The sequence below is a fragment of the Pipistrellus hanaki genome (assembly GCF_964339955.1).
Source record: "Pipistrellus hanaki genome assembly, chromosome: 2".
In the NCBI taxonomy this organism is placed as follows: Eukaryota; Metazoa; Chordata; class Mammalia; order Chiroptera; family Vespertilionidae; genus Pipistrellus; species Pipistrellus hanaki.
Genome location: NC_140504.1, coordinates 186,995,675 through 187,012,846, shown reverse-complemented (window position 1 = coordinate 187,012,846; position 17,172 = coordinate 186,995,675). Strand labels below are relative to the sequence as shown.

At 46.0% G+C, this 17,172-nt stretch overlaps 1 protein-coding gene across 1 annotated transcript; it reads right to left on the bottom strand.

Annotated features, from left to right (window-relative positions):
* Positions 1 to 698: 698 nt before the first annotated feature.
* Positions 699 to 15,806, bottom strand: FUCA1 (alpha-L-fucosidase 1). The gene is made up of 8 exons (XM_084872268.1): positions 15,359 to 15,806; positions 10,844 to 10,978; positions 8,298 to 8,435; positions 5,549 to 5,654; positions 4,564 to 4,764; positions 2,966 to 3,153; positions 1,583 to 1,682; positions 699 to 1,293 (listed from the first exon to the last, which is right to left on the bottom strand). The coding sequence occupies exons 1-8, from the start codon at positions 15,754 to 15,756 to the stop codon at positions 1,153 to 1,155; spliced, it is 1,407 nt and encodes a 468-aa protein (XP_084728394.1). The 5' UTR covers positions 15,757 to 15,806; the 3' UTR covers positions 699 to 1,152.
* Between the last annotated feature and the right edge of the window lie 1,366 nt (positions 15,807 to 17,172).

Below are 17,172 nucleotides of genomic sequence, written 5' to 3'. Positions count from 1 at the left end.
TGTAAAAAGGATACAAGAAAAGCTTTCCAGCCCTAGCTGGTTTGGCTCAGTGGATAGTGTTCCATTCCGGTCAAGGTCACATGCCCAGGTTGCGGGCTCAATCCCCTGTATGAGGTGTGCAGGAGGCAGCCAATCAAGGATTCTCTCTCATCATTGATGTTTCTCTCTCAAATCAATAAAAATATATTTTAAAAAAAATAAGCTTTCCAGACAGAGAGCATAGCGTATGCAAAGACATTGAATGCTTAGAGTAGTGTTCTCCAACATATATGTTGTGGTCATAATATCAACATAGTGGATACCAACTTAAAAAAAAAGTTGTGCATTGTATATGTACTAAGTACTGCTTTGCAAAACTTTTGTTTGTTATTACATATGACAAATAGGTTGCAATGTAAAATAAATTTCAAACCAGGTAGGGTAGAAATTACATTTTTTGTTCTGCATTAAAGAGGCGTGACTGGTCCTTTTAAAACACAGAAACAAAAAGCTATAAGAAGTCCGTAAAGAAACTGAGGGAAGAAAATGATAACAAGTTTTTTGGTAGAAATCATTTGACATTAAAATTTATTTATTTGATTGTATTTTAAAAAGCAGTGCAGAATCACGTCCATTTTCTTCATAGTATCACCACACAGACTGAATTTCAGAGTCTTGGCTGGCTTTGGAAACTTCCGGAGCCATTGGTCCAGCATGCCTTTCTTTCCGCTCCAGGCTCTCCCGCTCTCTCAGGGGGTGTGATGGCAGTCGGCGCTAAATAAAAAGCATGTGGTTGAGCTTGCCAAACCCTTTATGCCTTCTCCCATAGCCAACAAGGTCAACTGGCCTATTCTTTACCTGAAGTCATTAAGCAAGCCGGTTATCAAACAGAGAATGGAGGGAAGATTCCACTGTTGACAATGTCCAACGTTAGGGAAGCATGAACTCAGAGAGCTTTAACGGTTTAGTTCCTTCTGCTGATGAGGGAGATGCCAGCAAGGTGGCTCAGGTCTTTGATCCACTGACAGAGTAGTGCACTCAGTTCCTTTGATTAAAATATGTAGGAAAAGCCATCTCTGGGTAGAGAAGGGTAGGTTATTTCGATGATGGAATGTAAGAAGAAAGTCAAAACTGAGCAGCCGGCAGTGCTGCTTTCCTCTTGAACTCCAATGATCAGTCCACTCCCATCATCTTTATGGTCCAAGCATACTCAATTGGAAGAGCAGAGGGTGGTATCTGGGGCAGATAAATGAGGAGACCTCCAGGTGGATCTGTGGACCACTTCAGATCTTTTTCGACTCCTAGCATCGTTACCTGAAGAAAGCAGAAGGCAATGGGAAAGACATTAATGCATTAATGAGTACAGAATACCGCCTGAACATGGTGGAAAACAACCAAGCTGGGCCCGGGAAGGGAAGATCGTCCGAAACAGCGATCGCCAACCTGCGGACCAATGGTCTGCGGACCACCAATTGGCGACCTTTGGTCTGAAAGGGGAATAAATATGGGAGAAACCTGGGGAAGGAAGGAGGAAGTAGAGAAGACCTGCCGATTCCTTTAAAAAAAAAGCTACGTCTCTGAAAGGACTAACTAGGCCCCTTACCTTTGTAGCAGAGGTAGTTTTAGGGGATTTAAGGCTTAAGACTCCATTTTCTGGCCAGTTCAGGAAAATGGCATAAACAGATGATTCTTTTGAGGTATACCTGGGAAAAAAGAAACATCATTATCAAAGACACCTGGCTTGTTACCCTGACACTTAAGGTTATTACACATAACCTTGTATCATATATTCCCCTTCTGATGACCTACTAATCCCAAGGTCTGCGGGAAGAAAGCAGCCTCTTTCTGGTGATATCTTCTATTTTCACTCTCTATTGGGTTACAAATTTTCTTGAAAAATTTTAAACTCTTATACCAGTTATTTTACACCGAGGCCTTCTGCCTTTTCACTCAAATATTTTTTCAACTCTAAATCCAAGTGAAAACACCGAAGGATATAACAAGGGCAAGATGTGCAATGAAGACAAATTTGTAATTCTGAGATGTCATATTCAGAGAAGAGGATGAAAAATCACTAAACGGAAGCTCATGTGAACAGGGATAGCCATGTTTCCCTGATCCAAAGACCTCCGCTCTATGGGTAACACTAGCAGATTTATGAACACATCGTATATGCCTAGCCTCTGCTGGGAACTTTACATATATTATCTCGTTTAATCCTCACAGTATCTCTAGGAAGAACCATCGCCCCATTTTGCAGTTGATCAAATAACTAGATCCACAATTCCAAGCAGCAATCATGACTTCCGCATTTACTAGGTCTGTGATTTTAGGCAAGTTATGTTACTGCTCTGGGCCCTCTTTCTCACTTTTTTTTTTTTAATATATTTTATTGATTTTGTACAAAGAGGAAGGGAGAGAGATAGAGAGTTAGAAACATCGATGAGAGAGAGTCATTGATCAGCTGCTTCTTGCACACCCCCTACTGGGGATATGCCCGCAACCAAGGTACATGCCCTTGACCGGAATCGAACCCGGGACCTTTCAGTTCCCAAGCCGACGCTCTATCCATTGAGCCAAACCGGTTTCGGCCTCTTTCTCACTTTTAATATGGAGAGAATAACTGTCTATCTGGTGGGCTTGTTGAGGGGATTAAATGGGTGGAAGGAATTTAGAATGGAGCCTTACACATTGTGGTTGCTACACAACTTTAGCTAGTACTATTTTTAATTAGACCAGGTAAAGTTGCAAGTAAACGGATTAATGTTTTTTGATGCTTTTTGCACTAACCTATCCCTACCCCAACTAGTCAGATACCCTGGTGGCTTAAGCCATAAACTGGGGTACAAATGAATAGCAAAAGAACAGCTTGTTGGTTTCAAGACAACGTCCAGTGCGGCTTCTAATCTTGTACAATAGACCGAGGAGATGCCAGGTCAGGATGAGTACAGTCCCGCTCCCACGCACAACAGAAGACAGGACTCACCATACAGATTCGTTCTTTTCCAGTTGTACCCGCCACGGTTTAGAGGCATAGATGGCCTCCCCATTGATGCTCAGCCACTTCCCAACAGCAAGCAGCCTTTCTTGGAAGATGGGAACAATCAGTCCATCTTTAGTTGGCCCGATGTTGAGAAGATAGTTTCCTCCCAAACTTACTGTCTGGACCAGTTCCTGGAAAGAGTGGAAACAATGAAATCCTACGGATGAATTCCAAGCCTGGCACAATGCCTAGAACACATGGGTATTAAGAGAAGAAAAAGAATCTAGGGCACCTTCTCTTCCTGCTTTGCGAGTGTCCTTTACCCTTTTGAAAATACTATATATTTTTGTCACTATAAAAGCAAGACAGGATTCTCTAAGAAAACGGAAAAATCCTGCTGCAAGATGGAGGAATACATTAACTTGAACTCCAGGAGTGAACACGGGCACTGCCCTGGGAGGCTGCCCTAACGGGTGCCACAGGCAGTGGGAAGGGTCCTGAGTCGGAAGCACAGAGGACGAGCAGGAGAGGAGAACAAAGCACATGGCCATGAAGGGATCACATGGAGCCAGACAGAGAGACTATGGGGGTCAGAGGGAAGAGGTTTTGAGGGGGTGCTGTGGAGACTTTGGGGGAGATTGAAGAGATCTGAAGAATTTCAGGACACTCGTATGTGCGTGATGGGCTATATAAATGTACATGCTATAAAGAGATACAATAGTCCTGCCTTTTCCACTCTTTCGTGTTCCATGGTTTCAGTTACGCATGGTCAACTGCAGTCTGGAAATATTAAATGGGAAAACTCCAGAAATAAGCAATTCATAAGGTTTAAGCTGCACTCTGTTCTGAGCACGTCACTCCATCTCATCCAGTAAGCATTGAGTCATGTCACATCGTCACAAGGAGAGTACAATGCAGTCAGATATTTGGGAAACCAAATTCTTTGGAGATAACTTTCATTACAGGGTATTGCTCTATTTTATCATTAGTTGTTGTTAGTCTCTTACTGTGATTAATTTATAAATTAAACTTTATCGTAGGTATGTATAGTATAGGAAAAACAGGGTTTGGTGCTAACCTGGGTTTCAGGCATCCACATATAATAAACATTTTAATGGTTATGGATGACCCCCAAATTTACTTAACTATCCCATTATGGTTGTAAGAAATTGAAACAACCATATGTCCAATTGAAGATAACCCTGGGAAGAACATGTCTGTACATAAAACTCTCTTCTGTAATTACAATGTTTCCCTCAGGACAGACTGCTCTGAGTATGTCCAATAACCCAAAGGGCCCATCCACCTGCACGTTCATCCACAGTGCTGCCACCACCCTCAGTTAGTAGGCTGGTTTGAGATGGCAGTTAAGAAATAGCTAACTCATGCCCCGCTGGCATGGCTCAGTGGTGGAGAGTCAACCTATGAACCAGGAGGTCATGGTTCAATTTCTGGTCAGGACACATGCCTGGGTTGTAGGCTCGATCCCCAGTAGGGGGTGTGCAGAAGACAGCTGATAAGTGATTCTCTCCCATCATTGATGTTTCTATCCCTCTCTCCTTTCTCTAAAAAAGAAAAGAGCTAACTCACAGGTGTCTTACCGAAATGATTTCCGATTCACTTGCCACCTCGGAGATGGACATGGTGCGACGGTAGCCCCAGGACCGCTTGTCTATGGAGGTGCACATCTCCCACTTGTGGCTGGGCAAGCTCGACGGCTGAAATTTGTCTTCACAGTTGTAGTATCCACCATGGTGACAGGAGCAGTTAAAACCCCATCGGTCGTTTACCACTACCTCATCCTAAAGGAGGAAAGAGCACTGGGTCATCAAGTGTGAGCCCCTCATCTTCCTTACATAATGCAGCGCGATAAATTAAGAATCTGTTTGGAAGCCAAGAACAAGCTTAGTCTAGAGCAGGTCGTTCTCAACTGGGGCCACATTAACCCACCGGGATTTTGGCAAAGCCTAGAGACATTTTGGGTTGTCACAACTGGGGTGGTACTACTGCCATCTAGAGGCCAAGATGGTGTTGGCGGTCAGGGATGGTGGTAAACTTTTTACAACATAAAGGACAGCCTCATGGCAACAGAGGAATATTCAGCCCTAAAAGCCAATAGTGCAGAGGCTGAGAAGTTGGAAGAGCCGTTTTTAAAGATCATCTTGTAAACCATTTATGTATTTCTCTCACATCAATCTCGCTCTGTCTTTCCCTCTCTCTTCCACTTTCTCTAAAAATCAATGGAAAAATATCCTCAAGGGAAGATAAAAAATAAAAAAAAAATTGAAGAAAAATAAAGTTCATATTTCAAGGAAGGGGAAAAAGAATTAAAGGAGAAATCCTTTTTTATAAAAAAAAATATATTTTTATTGATTTCAGAGAGGAAGGAAGAGGGAAAGTGAGACAGAAACATCAATGATGAGAGAGAATCATCGATTGGCTGCTTTAATAGAGAAACTTTTAGCATCCATTACACCCCTGAGTCCCTAGCACCCCCATGGAGATGTTGTTATTACTCCAGATCCTCTCCTTATACCGTCTTGTATCACAACAGATAAATCAGACGGAAGTCCTATGATCACTTACCTTAACTGGGCTGTCACTGTAGAGCCAGGAAAGAAAACCTGTGGAGTTCCAGTAAGCATCAGGACTTTCCCAGTCTCCATCAGACCAAATCAGGTCAGGCTTATACCTGAAAGACATGCAGTGAGGACAAAGTTTATTACCTGAATCCGTTCACAAAAGTCTTACCAATCATTTTTGAAACACATACTTATAAATCTTCTTTCACCTTTTTTTCTTTAAATCCTCACCCAGGGATATATTTTTATTGATGAGAGAGAGAGAGAGAGAGAGAGAGAGAGAGAGAGAGAGAGAGAGAGAGAGAGAGAGAGAGAAACACTGGTTGGTTGTCTTTCAGATACACCCCAATTGGGGATCAAATCCACAATCTGGGTATGTGCCCTGATTGGGAATTGAACCTGTAACTTTTTGGTATACAGGACGACGCTCCAATCAACTGAGTCACACCCGCCAGGGCTCATCAATTTTGAAAGTGCCATAAAATTACCATAGTGCAGAGAATGTGGAAAACTAAAGAGACAAAAACAACCACACAAAATGCCACTGCTAGCATAACCATGTTTAATACACAGCATTTGGGAATATTTCCCCCTAAATCTTTCTTTTTTTAATGTCTTTTTAATAAGTAGAGCTGTAATCAGTATTATATAATCTGGTCTCCTTTCAGCAACTAATTCCAACTAAAAGAATGGTGCTTCAGAACTACAGGATTCTGAAGCACCATTCCTTCCTTGCTCCCTCCCTCCCACTCTCCTTCCCTCCTTCCTTCCTTCCATTCACTCTAAAAATCAACAGGAAAAATACTCTCAGGTGAGGAATAGCAACATCAAGAACAAGATATATTAAGAGCCTGAACTATAATATTCTGCCCAATCCATTTTTTTGGACAACTACCATAAAGGATTTATAGAACCCCCTGGCCACAGTTGCCCCTTTCACAAGTCATTACTCTACGCCTTCGGAGGTGTGAGTGTGCGTATATACCTATAAGATAAGCATCATTAGTCCCACCTTAGAGAGCAGGAATCTGACACTCAGCAGGGCAATGTGTTGTTTGTTTTTTTTACAGAGAGGAAGGGAGAGGGATAGAGAGTCAGAAACATCGATTGGAGAGAAACATCGATCAGCTGCCTCTGGCACACCTCCTACCGGGGATGTGCCCGCAACCAAGGTACATGCCCTTGACCGGAATCGAACCTGGGACCCTTCAGTCCGCAGGCTGATGCTTTATCCACCGAGCAAAACTGGTCTGGGCAGGGCAATTTGTTTTAGGTGAAAACGCTTGTAAGCAAACAAGAACTGGAACTCAAATGTAAATCTGCCTGCTGCCAACTTCTATACCGTACTCCGTAGTTAGGACAGCAAATAGACTCCAGGAAAGAGACTGCCTGTGTAAGAGGCAAAATATAGCAGAATCTGCATTTCACCGTGTACGAGAAATTGTACTAGGCGCTGTATGTTCATTACCTCATTAGTTCTTACAGTGATCCTAAGGTGCATATTATCCCCATTTCTCAGATAAATAAACAGATCTAGAAAATTAAGAAGCTTGAAGGAACTGGATTTCAGGTCCAGTTCTGACTCTAAGCCTCTGCTGGTCTCTTACGACTGTACCATTTCCTCAGCGAAGTCATCTTGCCCTAGCCGGTTTGGTTCCGTGGATAGAGCCCTGCGGACTGAGAGGTCCTGGGTTTGATTTGGTCAAGGGCACATGCCCAGGTTGCAGGCTTGATCCCCAGTAGGGCATGCAGGAAGCAGCCGATCAACCATTCTCTCTCATCACTGCTGCTTCTATGTCTCTCCCTCTCCCATCCTCTCTGAAATCAATACAAATATATTTTTAAAAAGAGAAAAGTCATCTGGATGCAAGGAGGGTCTGAGTCCCCACCACTTAAACCCCCCTAAAATGAGTGTCCAGGCAGAGATAGCTGCCTTAAAAAAAAAAAAAAAATGTATTTCTTTATTGATTTAAGAGAGGAAGGGAGAAGGAGAGAGAGAAACATCAACGATGAGAGAGAATCATTGATCGGCTGCCTCCTGCACACCCCCTACTGGGGACTGAGCCCACAACCCAGGCATGTGCTGTTGGCCAGAATTGAACCTGGGACCCCTCGGTCCTCAGGCTGATTGATGCTCTACCCACTGAGCCAAGTTGGCCAGGGCAGCGATAGCTGCCTCTTAAGCAATAAAGTGTGAGAAGGGAAAACTAGGATGAAGCAAGATAAAGACAAATCCCAAATGAAAGTGGTCATTTGAAGAATAACAATAACATTTATCTGTACAGCACGGTGAGATACTGTTCACATATTACTCTGAGCGCCGTAAGAAGGCATCCTTGGCCTCACTTTATGGTGAGAAGCTGAGGCTCAGAGGGTGATCGGGTTAAGGCTCTGTAAGTAGGAGAACCAGGATTCAAGGCAGATCTGCCGGATGCCGAGTCCCGGCAGGTCTAGGGCCCATCAGACCCTGTTGCCTCTCCAAGGTCAGACAAAGAAAACGGCACACAAGGAGGGAACTCAGTTCTGACTTCCTACCATCTGGGACTGTGTGGTTCAGTTTGTAAGGGTAATATGACCACATCACGGAAGTTCTGAAGAGTAGGAGGAAAAATACACTTTGTCTCAATACAACCACCACTTTTGTTATTCTGATGTCCTCTGGATTTTTTTCCTATTCCACCTTTTCTCCTTTCCCCCCAACTTCTCTGATGTCATTGAGAAAAGTAAGAAGGCCCCAAACATTTCTGTTTTACCTGTTCACAAGTTCGTATAGCTCTGGCATTGTTTTCCCATAGACAAAATACTGTGTTTTGAAGCCATTTTTCTTATCAAGTAGGTAGAGTGGATGGAACCATTCGAAGAGTGAGTGATACAGTCCATATCGTATGTTCCTTAAACAGAAAAACAGGCCAACAACTGTCTTTAAGCAAAGAAAAAATAGTTTATTTAAAAACAATCAGTGGCAGCATTTTTATATCCTGAGGGCATGGGGGGAGGGATTCAAAACCATTAACTTAAAAATGATCTCTTATCATTCACAACCAATTACAATGATTGGGTTTACTATGTTTTTGATAGTACACATAACTACTTTTTATACATATATATCTTTTATCAAATGTCATTTAAACCTCCTTTTAATTTTTAAAAATATATTTTTATTGATTTTAGAAAGGGAGAGGAAGAGACAGAAACTTCAATGATGAGAGAGAATCATTGATCGGCTGCCTCCCGCACTCCCCCTACTGGGGATCAATCCGGGCATGTGCCCTTGACTGGAATCAAACCCAGGACCCTTCAATCTGGAGGCTGATGCTCTATCCACTGAACCAAACCAGCTAGGGCATCTTTTAACTTTTAAGTCAATTATCTCAATAATAGCATATAGTCCATTTAAATAAATGTTTTATCTGTCAATCATAAGACTACGTTTTAAAGAAATGTTGGAAATCTAGTGTCTGATGGACGGCAGGGACTCTCATCTTTGTGTCCCCTTCATTGTCAACACAGATCTTTGCCGGCATTCAGGGAAGGTTTGGGGTAAATGACAGGTCAAGAGGGAACTAAAAAGGGCAGTTAAAGCAGCAAAAAGTTAAGGAGCCCCTGGGTTGATTCTAACTAATGGGGGAATGGGGATGGGGAGAGATTGACCAAAGAACTTACATGCATGTATGCATAATTCATGGACACAGACAATAGTGTGGTGAAGGCCTGGTGGGGGGGGCTGGTGGAGGTAGGTCAATGGTTTCTTATTTTATTTTTCTAAGATTGACTAATAGTTTTTATTGATTTCAGAGAGAAGAAGGGAAAGGGAGAGAGAGGAACATCAATGCTGAGAGAGAATTATAGATTGGCTGCTTCCTGCATGCCCCCTATTGGGGATTGAGCCTGCAACCCGGGCATGTGCCCTGTCTTGGAATGGAACTGTGAACTCCTGGCTCATGGATTGATGCTCAACCACTGAGCAACACCAGCTAGACTTGGCTAATTGGTTTTAACATACCCAAAGGGAAACACGGTTAAAGTGACCTATTTTCTTTTTCTTTTCTTTTTTTAAATATATATTTTATTGATAGGTATTTTATAGAGAGGAAGAGAGAGGAATAGAGAGTTAGAAACATCGATGAGAGAGAATCATCGATCAGCTGCCTCTTGCACACCCCCTACTGGGGATGTGCCCGCAACCAAGGTACATGCCCTTGACCGGAATTGAACCTGGGACCTTTCAGTCCGCAGGCATATGCTCTATCCACTGAGCCAAACCAGTTTCGGCTAAAGTGACCTATTTTCTTACACAAGAAAATTGTTTTGAGTTAAGACTGGTGAGTGTTATCGAAACACTATGATGCACGTAAGAAGGAAGGTACATTGTAATGGCACAGATAAGACAGAGGAACTGAAGTGGTTTCATCTGACTCAGGAACTAAACAGATTCAAAGAAGATAAGTATTCTGATCAACACCTCAGAGCTATCAGAGGGACACTGAATCTTGAACAGGTGACAAGAGTCAGCACCCTTTCTTAAGGGGCCAGGTAGTATTTTAGGCTGTGCAGGCTTGTGGTCTCTGTCCTAACTCAGAGCACATAAATGGGCATAGCTATGTTCCAATCAAACTTCCTTGGCACAAACAGGCAGCTGGCCCACTCCTTAAATAACATATCAAGTTTGCCAGATCACAACAGAGCATGGCCCAAATACCACTTTCCTCCTTACAGGCAAACGTACCCAGAACTGTGGGGTCCAAAACCAGAACACCTGAGTTCAAATCCCACTTCTGCCACTTCCTAGCTCTTTGATCTTGGGAAGCTACTTCTTTTAAAAAAAAATTTTTTATTTTTCTTTCTAAGTTCTTTGGTCAATCTCTCCCCACCCCCATTCCCCCATTAGTTAGAATCAACCCAGGGGCTCCTTAACTTTTTGCTGCTTTAACTGCCTTTTTCAGTTCCCTCTTGATCTGTCATTTACCCAAACCTTCCCTGAATGCCGGCAAAGACCTGTGTTGACAATGAAGGGGACACTGCCGTCAGACACTGGAAAAGGACCTGGGTTGCAAGGCTCTCCAGAAAGAATCCTTCTCAGAGTACAAATGGGCCATTGTGGTCTTTGCGAGGTATCCTTCACCCAACCGGACAGAGCCATGAATTTATGTCACCTTTGGCCACATAAAAACAGACAAGCATCAAACACTGCCAATTCAGGCACTGGCTAAATGCAAACGTAGAAAACACAAGAAGGTATGGTACACTGGATGACTGTTAGGTCAAGAGCAATGACGGATTAACTGCAGTACACACACACCTCTTCCGGATGGCTGTTCCCAACTCACCAACCAAGTCACGATGGGGCCCCACATCCTGAGAATTCCAGTTCCACGACACCGGGCTTGGCCAGTTAGTGAAGCCTTCGTGATGCTTTGTTGTCAGGACCACATACCTGTGGACATCAAAACTGTGTGAGCAAAGACAGTGGGCGGCGGTCCACGAGCATGACCTTACCAGCATGGCTGCAGCTTTGGGAATGGTAGGGAGGACTGGCTGTTTGAATGTGAGCGAAGATATGGTGACCACCAACTGTAAATGTGTCTCAAGACCAAAAACCAAAGCAGGCAACTCCATGGAATATGACGTTATTATTACAGGGTAACTCAGTTACAGGGATGGAGGGTCGGGTTGGACAGACAATCCTGGTAGTTCTGTGCAGCTCAGTCTCCACTGCTTTACAATTATTGCAGTGAATGCTTTATAATAGAGCTGAACTACTGATGATTGACAAGACACAGGGCCTAAAAATGCCTTATGAGCCAGGAACCCTACCTCCTAGTGGTCTTATGAATTGACAGCCACACCTAACTTAATATAGGTCTCTGCTGCGGTACCATCCTGGCCACTTACTGACAAGAATCTTTGATTATATTGAATAGGCTTACAGAACAGTAGTCATCTACACTAATAAAAGAGAAACATGCAAATTGGCCGTACCTCTGCTACATCCACCAGCCACACCTACAGCCAATCAGAAGTGAGTATGCAAATTAACCCAACCACAATGGCTGCAGCCACAGAGCGAGCAGGAGGCTTGGGTTTCCCAGGCAATAGAAGAAGCCAAGCTTCCTGCCCACTCTGCCTAGCCCTGGCCTCAAGGCTACAAAGTTTCAATTACAGAAGATAAATAAATCCCAACAAAAATGGCGGCAGCCCCAGAGTTGGAGAGAGCAGGAGGCATGGGTTACCTCTGGTGATGGAGGAAGCCAAGCTTCCTGGCTGGCCCTGGCCTCTGCTCAAGGCTACAAAATTTCAATTATAGAAGATAAATAAATCCCAGATACCAGGGCTTACACTTGGGTCACCAGGTGGTGTGACCGGCCTGCAAACCACCTGGGCAAGGGGGTGATTAGCCCCTCACCCAGGCCGCCCTATGCCCCAAGGGAACCCCCACCCTGATCCGGGACACCTTTCAGGGCAAACCAGCTGGCCCCCACCTGTTCACCAGGCCTCTATCCTATCTAATAAAATAAAAATATGCAAATTGACTGTCACTCTAACACACAAGATAGTTGCCCCCATGTGGTCCAAGATGGCCACCACAAGATGGCCAGCAGGGGAGGGCAGTTAGGGGTGACTAGGCCTGCAGGGGAGGATAGTTATGGGCAATCAGGATGGCAGGGGAGCAGTTAGGGGGTGATTAGGCTGGCAGGCAGAAGCAGTTACAGGCAATCAGGAAGGCAGGCAGGTGAGCAGTTGGGAGCCAGCAGTCCTGGATTATGAAAGGAGTCCCAGATTGGAGAGGGTGTAGGCTGGGCTGAGGGACATCCCCGCGCGCCCCCCCCCCCCCCCCCGCACGAATTTCATACATCGGGCCTCTAGTCTATATATATAAAAGCCTAAGCGACAACTACTGTATTTTCCGGCGTATAAGACGACCCCCTAATTTTACAGTTAAAACATACAATAGGTTTGGCCTATATTCGCTGTATAAGACTACCCCCCACTTCTGAGGCAACACCAGTTCTTTTTTTAATAGACCGCCTCTCTGACTCTGGCCAATCTGAGCAGGCTTTTTTTCTTTTCAAAAGTCATCTTATACGCCAGAAAATACGGAAGATGACCAGCTGATTGTTATGCACATTGGCTATCAGGGGACAGACACTCAACACAGGAGCTGCCCCCTGGTGGTCAGTGCACTTCCACAGCTAATCTCCCCCAACCGTTGGCCCTGATCTACCCCAATCGGGACTGGGCAAGATGGCCGGGAGGGACCCCACCCTTTGCACAAATTCATGCACTGAGCCTCTAATTAACTATAAGGCAGTGAATGCTGGCCAGGAACAGTTAGCTTGGTCAAAGTTAAAAGCTTGAGTAGAGAGAATGGAGGGCTTACAAAGATGGAGTCGGTTTGTTCACATCAACATTAGACACTCGCCTACAGGAAACATACGTGTGAGTTGCTGCAGCCACAGCTCCCAGGGGGATTGCTCCAGGAATGGAAGCAAACTCGAGGAAACCACAGTCCTTAGTCTCCTGCCAAAGGGGAGGCCCAGAGGGAAAAGATGTGCACCTCAGCTCTCATTCTTCCACCCTTCTAGAAATTAATGATTAGCTTTTCTTAACCTTTGCTCTAAAGAAGGAAGAAAGCTCTACTAGAAATAACAGATGACAGAAAAGTAAGCTATTTGTTTTACCAAACCCACATGAACTGCCTCTCATTTATAGAGGTGACAGAAGTCCAAAAGAGCTGGGGAGAAAAGACAAGTGTTGAAATAACCACCAAATCACTCAACCTTTCATTTGCTTTCCTGGCGGAAAAAAACGAGATAATTTAACCACTGGCTGGTGTGGGGAGCTCCAAGACTTTAAGGGCCAGATCGTATTTCAGGCTTTGAGGGCAATAACCCTTGTAAAATGTAAAAATCAGCCCAAGCCAGTTTGGCTCAGTGGATAGAGCATCAGTATGTGGACTGAAGGATTCCAGGTTCGATTCCGGCCAAGGGCACATGCCTGGGTTGTGGGCTCAATCCCCAGTAGGGGGCATACAGGAGGCGGCTGATGGGTGATTCTCATCATTGATGTTTCTACCACTCTATCCCTCTCTCTTCCTCTCTAAAATCAATAAAAATATATAATTAAAATAAAATGTAAAAATCCTTCTCATCTCATGCTACTTACAAAACAGGCAGAGGACCAATCCCTCTGGCAGACCTTGGAGTCGTGAGATTTGGAGTCTAGGACATCAGTTCCCTTCCTCTATATCTGGGCTAGTCCCCTGGTCCATGAAATAGGGGGTCTGGACAAAGTATGTTTCCCAGGTTTTAATTTTTTTCACTTTTATCTAAAAAAATATTTTACTGATTTTTTACAGAGAGGAAGGGAGGGACAGAGAGTTAGGAACATCGATGAGAGAGAATCATCAATTCAGCTGCCTCCTGCACACCTCCCACTGAGGATGTGCCTGCAACCAAGGTACATGCCCTTGACTGGACTCGAACCTGGGACCCTTCAGTCCGCAGACCGACGCTCTATCCACTGAGCCAAACCGGTTTCGGCAATTTTTTTTTCATTTTTAACTTATGGATCTCTATGGCTCCTAGAAGATAGAGAACACCTCCTCTATTTATTCCAGACTTATATTCCCATACATTTAATGGCAAACACTAAATGTCAGTTTAATTTATTAGTAATAAGATACTATTTTTTATTGATTTGAAAGAGAGAGAAACATCGATTTGTTCATTCATTGGTTGGTTCTTGAATGTGCCCTGACCGGGAATCCAACCCCCCACCTTGGCATATCAAGACGACCCTCTTACCAAATAAGCTACCCGACCAGGGCAGTACAAGAAATCTCAAAGTCAGAGAAACTAAAAGCTGGACGCTGCCTCTGGAGACAGCGGTAGGAGACTGCTCTGAGCCAGGAGCCAGGAAACCTCCGGTCTCCATGCTTAGTTTCCTCCAACTCAGGTCACGCCCGGGAGTCAAACTAGGATAGCCACTCCCTGAGGTGACACCTGCCACAGTCCGCCCTAAAGGGTTACTTCTCCAGGGCCTGTCCGGCCTTCCGCAGCCCCCGGGCCCTTGCCTCTCTCTTCCCCATCCCAGCTCGCTCCACTTTCGGTTCTCTGCACCTTCCTCACGCAAGCTCCCGCAGTTCTCAAGATGATTCAGACATTTCTTGAGCACTTTCATGTGCAAAGCACTGAGAAGAGCAGGTGCATGCGAATCTGCACTGTTTCCCGAATGCAATGCACACCAGAGCTCCCCTCCCTGTCCCTCTCGGAGATGTTAAAGCTGAAAGGACCCAACTACAGTCCCTTTCCATGGCCCTGGCAGTTTCACTTCCTGGGCCAAGTTCACAGTTGAACTGGGACCAGACTCCATACCCACTGGCTTAAAATCCCGGAGTCCCGGTTTTCTTGTCAAATCTGGAGTGGACGATGAGATATAACGCAGCTCCCCATCCACGGAGGGCTTTCCCACCCACCACCTGCTTGAAGCTTGTATTTTCTCCTAATTCCCAACCGGACGCACCTTGCCCTTATGATAAGGTGAGCAGACGTCCCGCTTTTGGCGGGGCAGTCCCGATTTTTAACAATTTGTCGCGGGACGTCTGGTCACCTTGCCTTATGATCAAGCAAGCCACACTCCATTCTGCATCCTTCCGGGGACAAAACACAGGACCTGGGGCATCTTAAATCAGATGGATGGCTGTGTAACCCCCCTCCGCTCGGTCCCCACCAGCCTAACCCCCGCCCATAGCTCCGACCCCGGCAGGAGGAGCGCCGCCCGCGCCCACACCCGCACCCGGGCCGCGGCCACTCACTTGGCCCCCGCGGCCTGGAAGAGGTCGGCCCAGGCCTCCGGGTCGAAGAAGCGCGCGGTGAAGAGCGGCCCGAAGTCGGCGTAGCTGAAGCCGGGCGGGAAGTTGTCGCTCATGAAGCGCCGGTACTGCGGCAGCCCCTCGCCCTTCCAGTGCCACCAGAACCACTCGCTGCCCCAGGCCGGCACCGAGAACACGCCCCAGTGCACGAACACCCCGAACTTGGCCTCGTCGAACCAGGCCGGCAGGGGCCGCGAGTCCAGGCTCGGCCAGTCCGGGGTGTAGCGGCGCTGAGCCCCGAGCGCCCACTCGGCCGCGCCGAGGACCAGCAGCAGCCGCAGCGGCAGCCGCAGCGGCAGCAGCAGCGGCGGCCGCCGGGTGCCCACCGCCCGCCACCGCATCTCGGGAGACTTCACTCCGACTGCCCGCCTCCGCCTCCACCATCCCCTCTCACCGCGCAGCCGCGGCGCGAGGCCCCGCCCAATCTGACTAATGATTGGCTCGGTAGGGAAAAGGGGCGGGGTCAGCCCCGGCTGCTTGGCTACCGAGCCTCTTCCGCTCTTAGTCCGCCAGCCCTGGTGCGCCCTCTAGTGCTTAGAAGGAGAAAAGACGCAAGGAGGCGTTGACAGCGCTCCGCGGCTGGTGGTGTCATGAAAACTTCTGAAGGCTGCATTGCATGGCGGGGTTCAGTCGCGGGATCAATTGATTCGGTCGTGGGGTTGTAGGAGGCTGGGTGTGCACAGAGAACAGGGTGTGGTGCATTTGGCCGTTGGGAGTCATAGCGGACTTTCTGAGATGTAGCACAGAAGAGCAAGCTGGAGGCAGGAACACCAGATGCAAGGGCATTGTTACCGTCTTGGCAGAAATTAACCAAGTAGGATAATGCCGGCAGAAGCACTGTGAGGAGGGAGAACACTGGATGCTGAAAGGGGAAGAGCAGGTTGTGACCATTTTGCCTATCTGATACTTGCTTTGAGAATTCTGGGAGCCTAACCATTCCAAGAAACTAACATCTAATTGGAAAATTAGATGGACATACAAGCACCACAAAGGAACGTTTTTAGAATAGTAGGGTAAAAAAATTAAGAGCCCCAAGTCCTACAGCATAGGGAATATAGTAAAAAATATTGTAATAACTATGTATGGTCCCAGGTGGGTACTAGAATTATCAGGTGGAATCACTTTATAGATGATATAACTGTCTAACCACTATACTATACTCCTGAAACTAATATAAAATTATATTGAGTGCCAACGGTAATTAAAAAATAAAATAAAAGGAGTCCCAGGCCCTAGAAGCACCTGTGTGAACGTTGTCTGGCAGGGAGGTCACCAAGTCCTCTACACCTGCATGTGCTGTGCATGCTCAGACAGGAGGAGAGGCCAGCAGGCGTGGGAAGTACAATGACCCTAAGTGGCACCGCCAGTCCCTCCATCTCAGTGAGAGAACTGCAGCAGGGAGTTTGGGGTTCTCGGACACAGTCCCCTTTCCTCCTGTCTCCATTTGAGGGAGGAGAAAACGGAGACCCAGAGAGAGGATAGAAGTTGCTCAAGAGGATGCAGCTAGTTGAGCTCAGAGGGGGGACCAGAACCCAGGTCTCCAGAATGTGTGCCTCTCCGCACGCTGCTCCTCTCTTGCACCCGGAAGGAGACAGCGCCTGTGTTACAGAACCACACACTTCCTCATCCTAGGAGTTGTAAGGAAATACAAAAGCAATTGCTGAGTAAACAGCTATTCTAATCTGTGTTTCTTTCTCTGCGAGGTTAGGCTAAAATATTGTCCAAAACAGTAAAGCACAGACACCTTAAAAAAACAA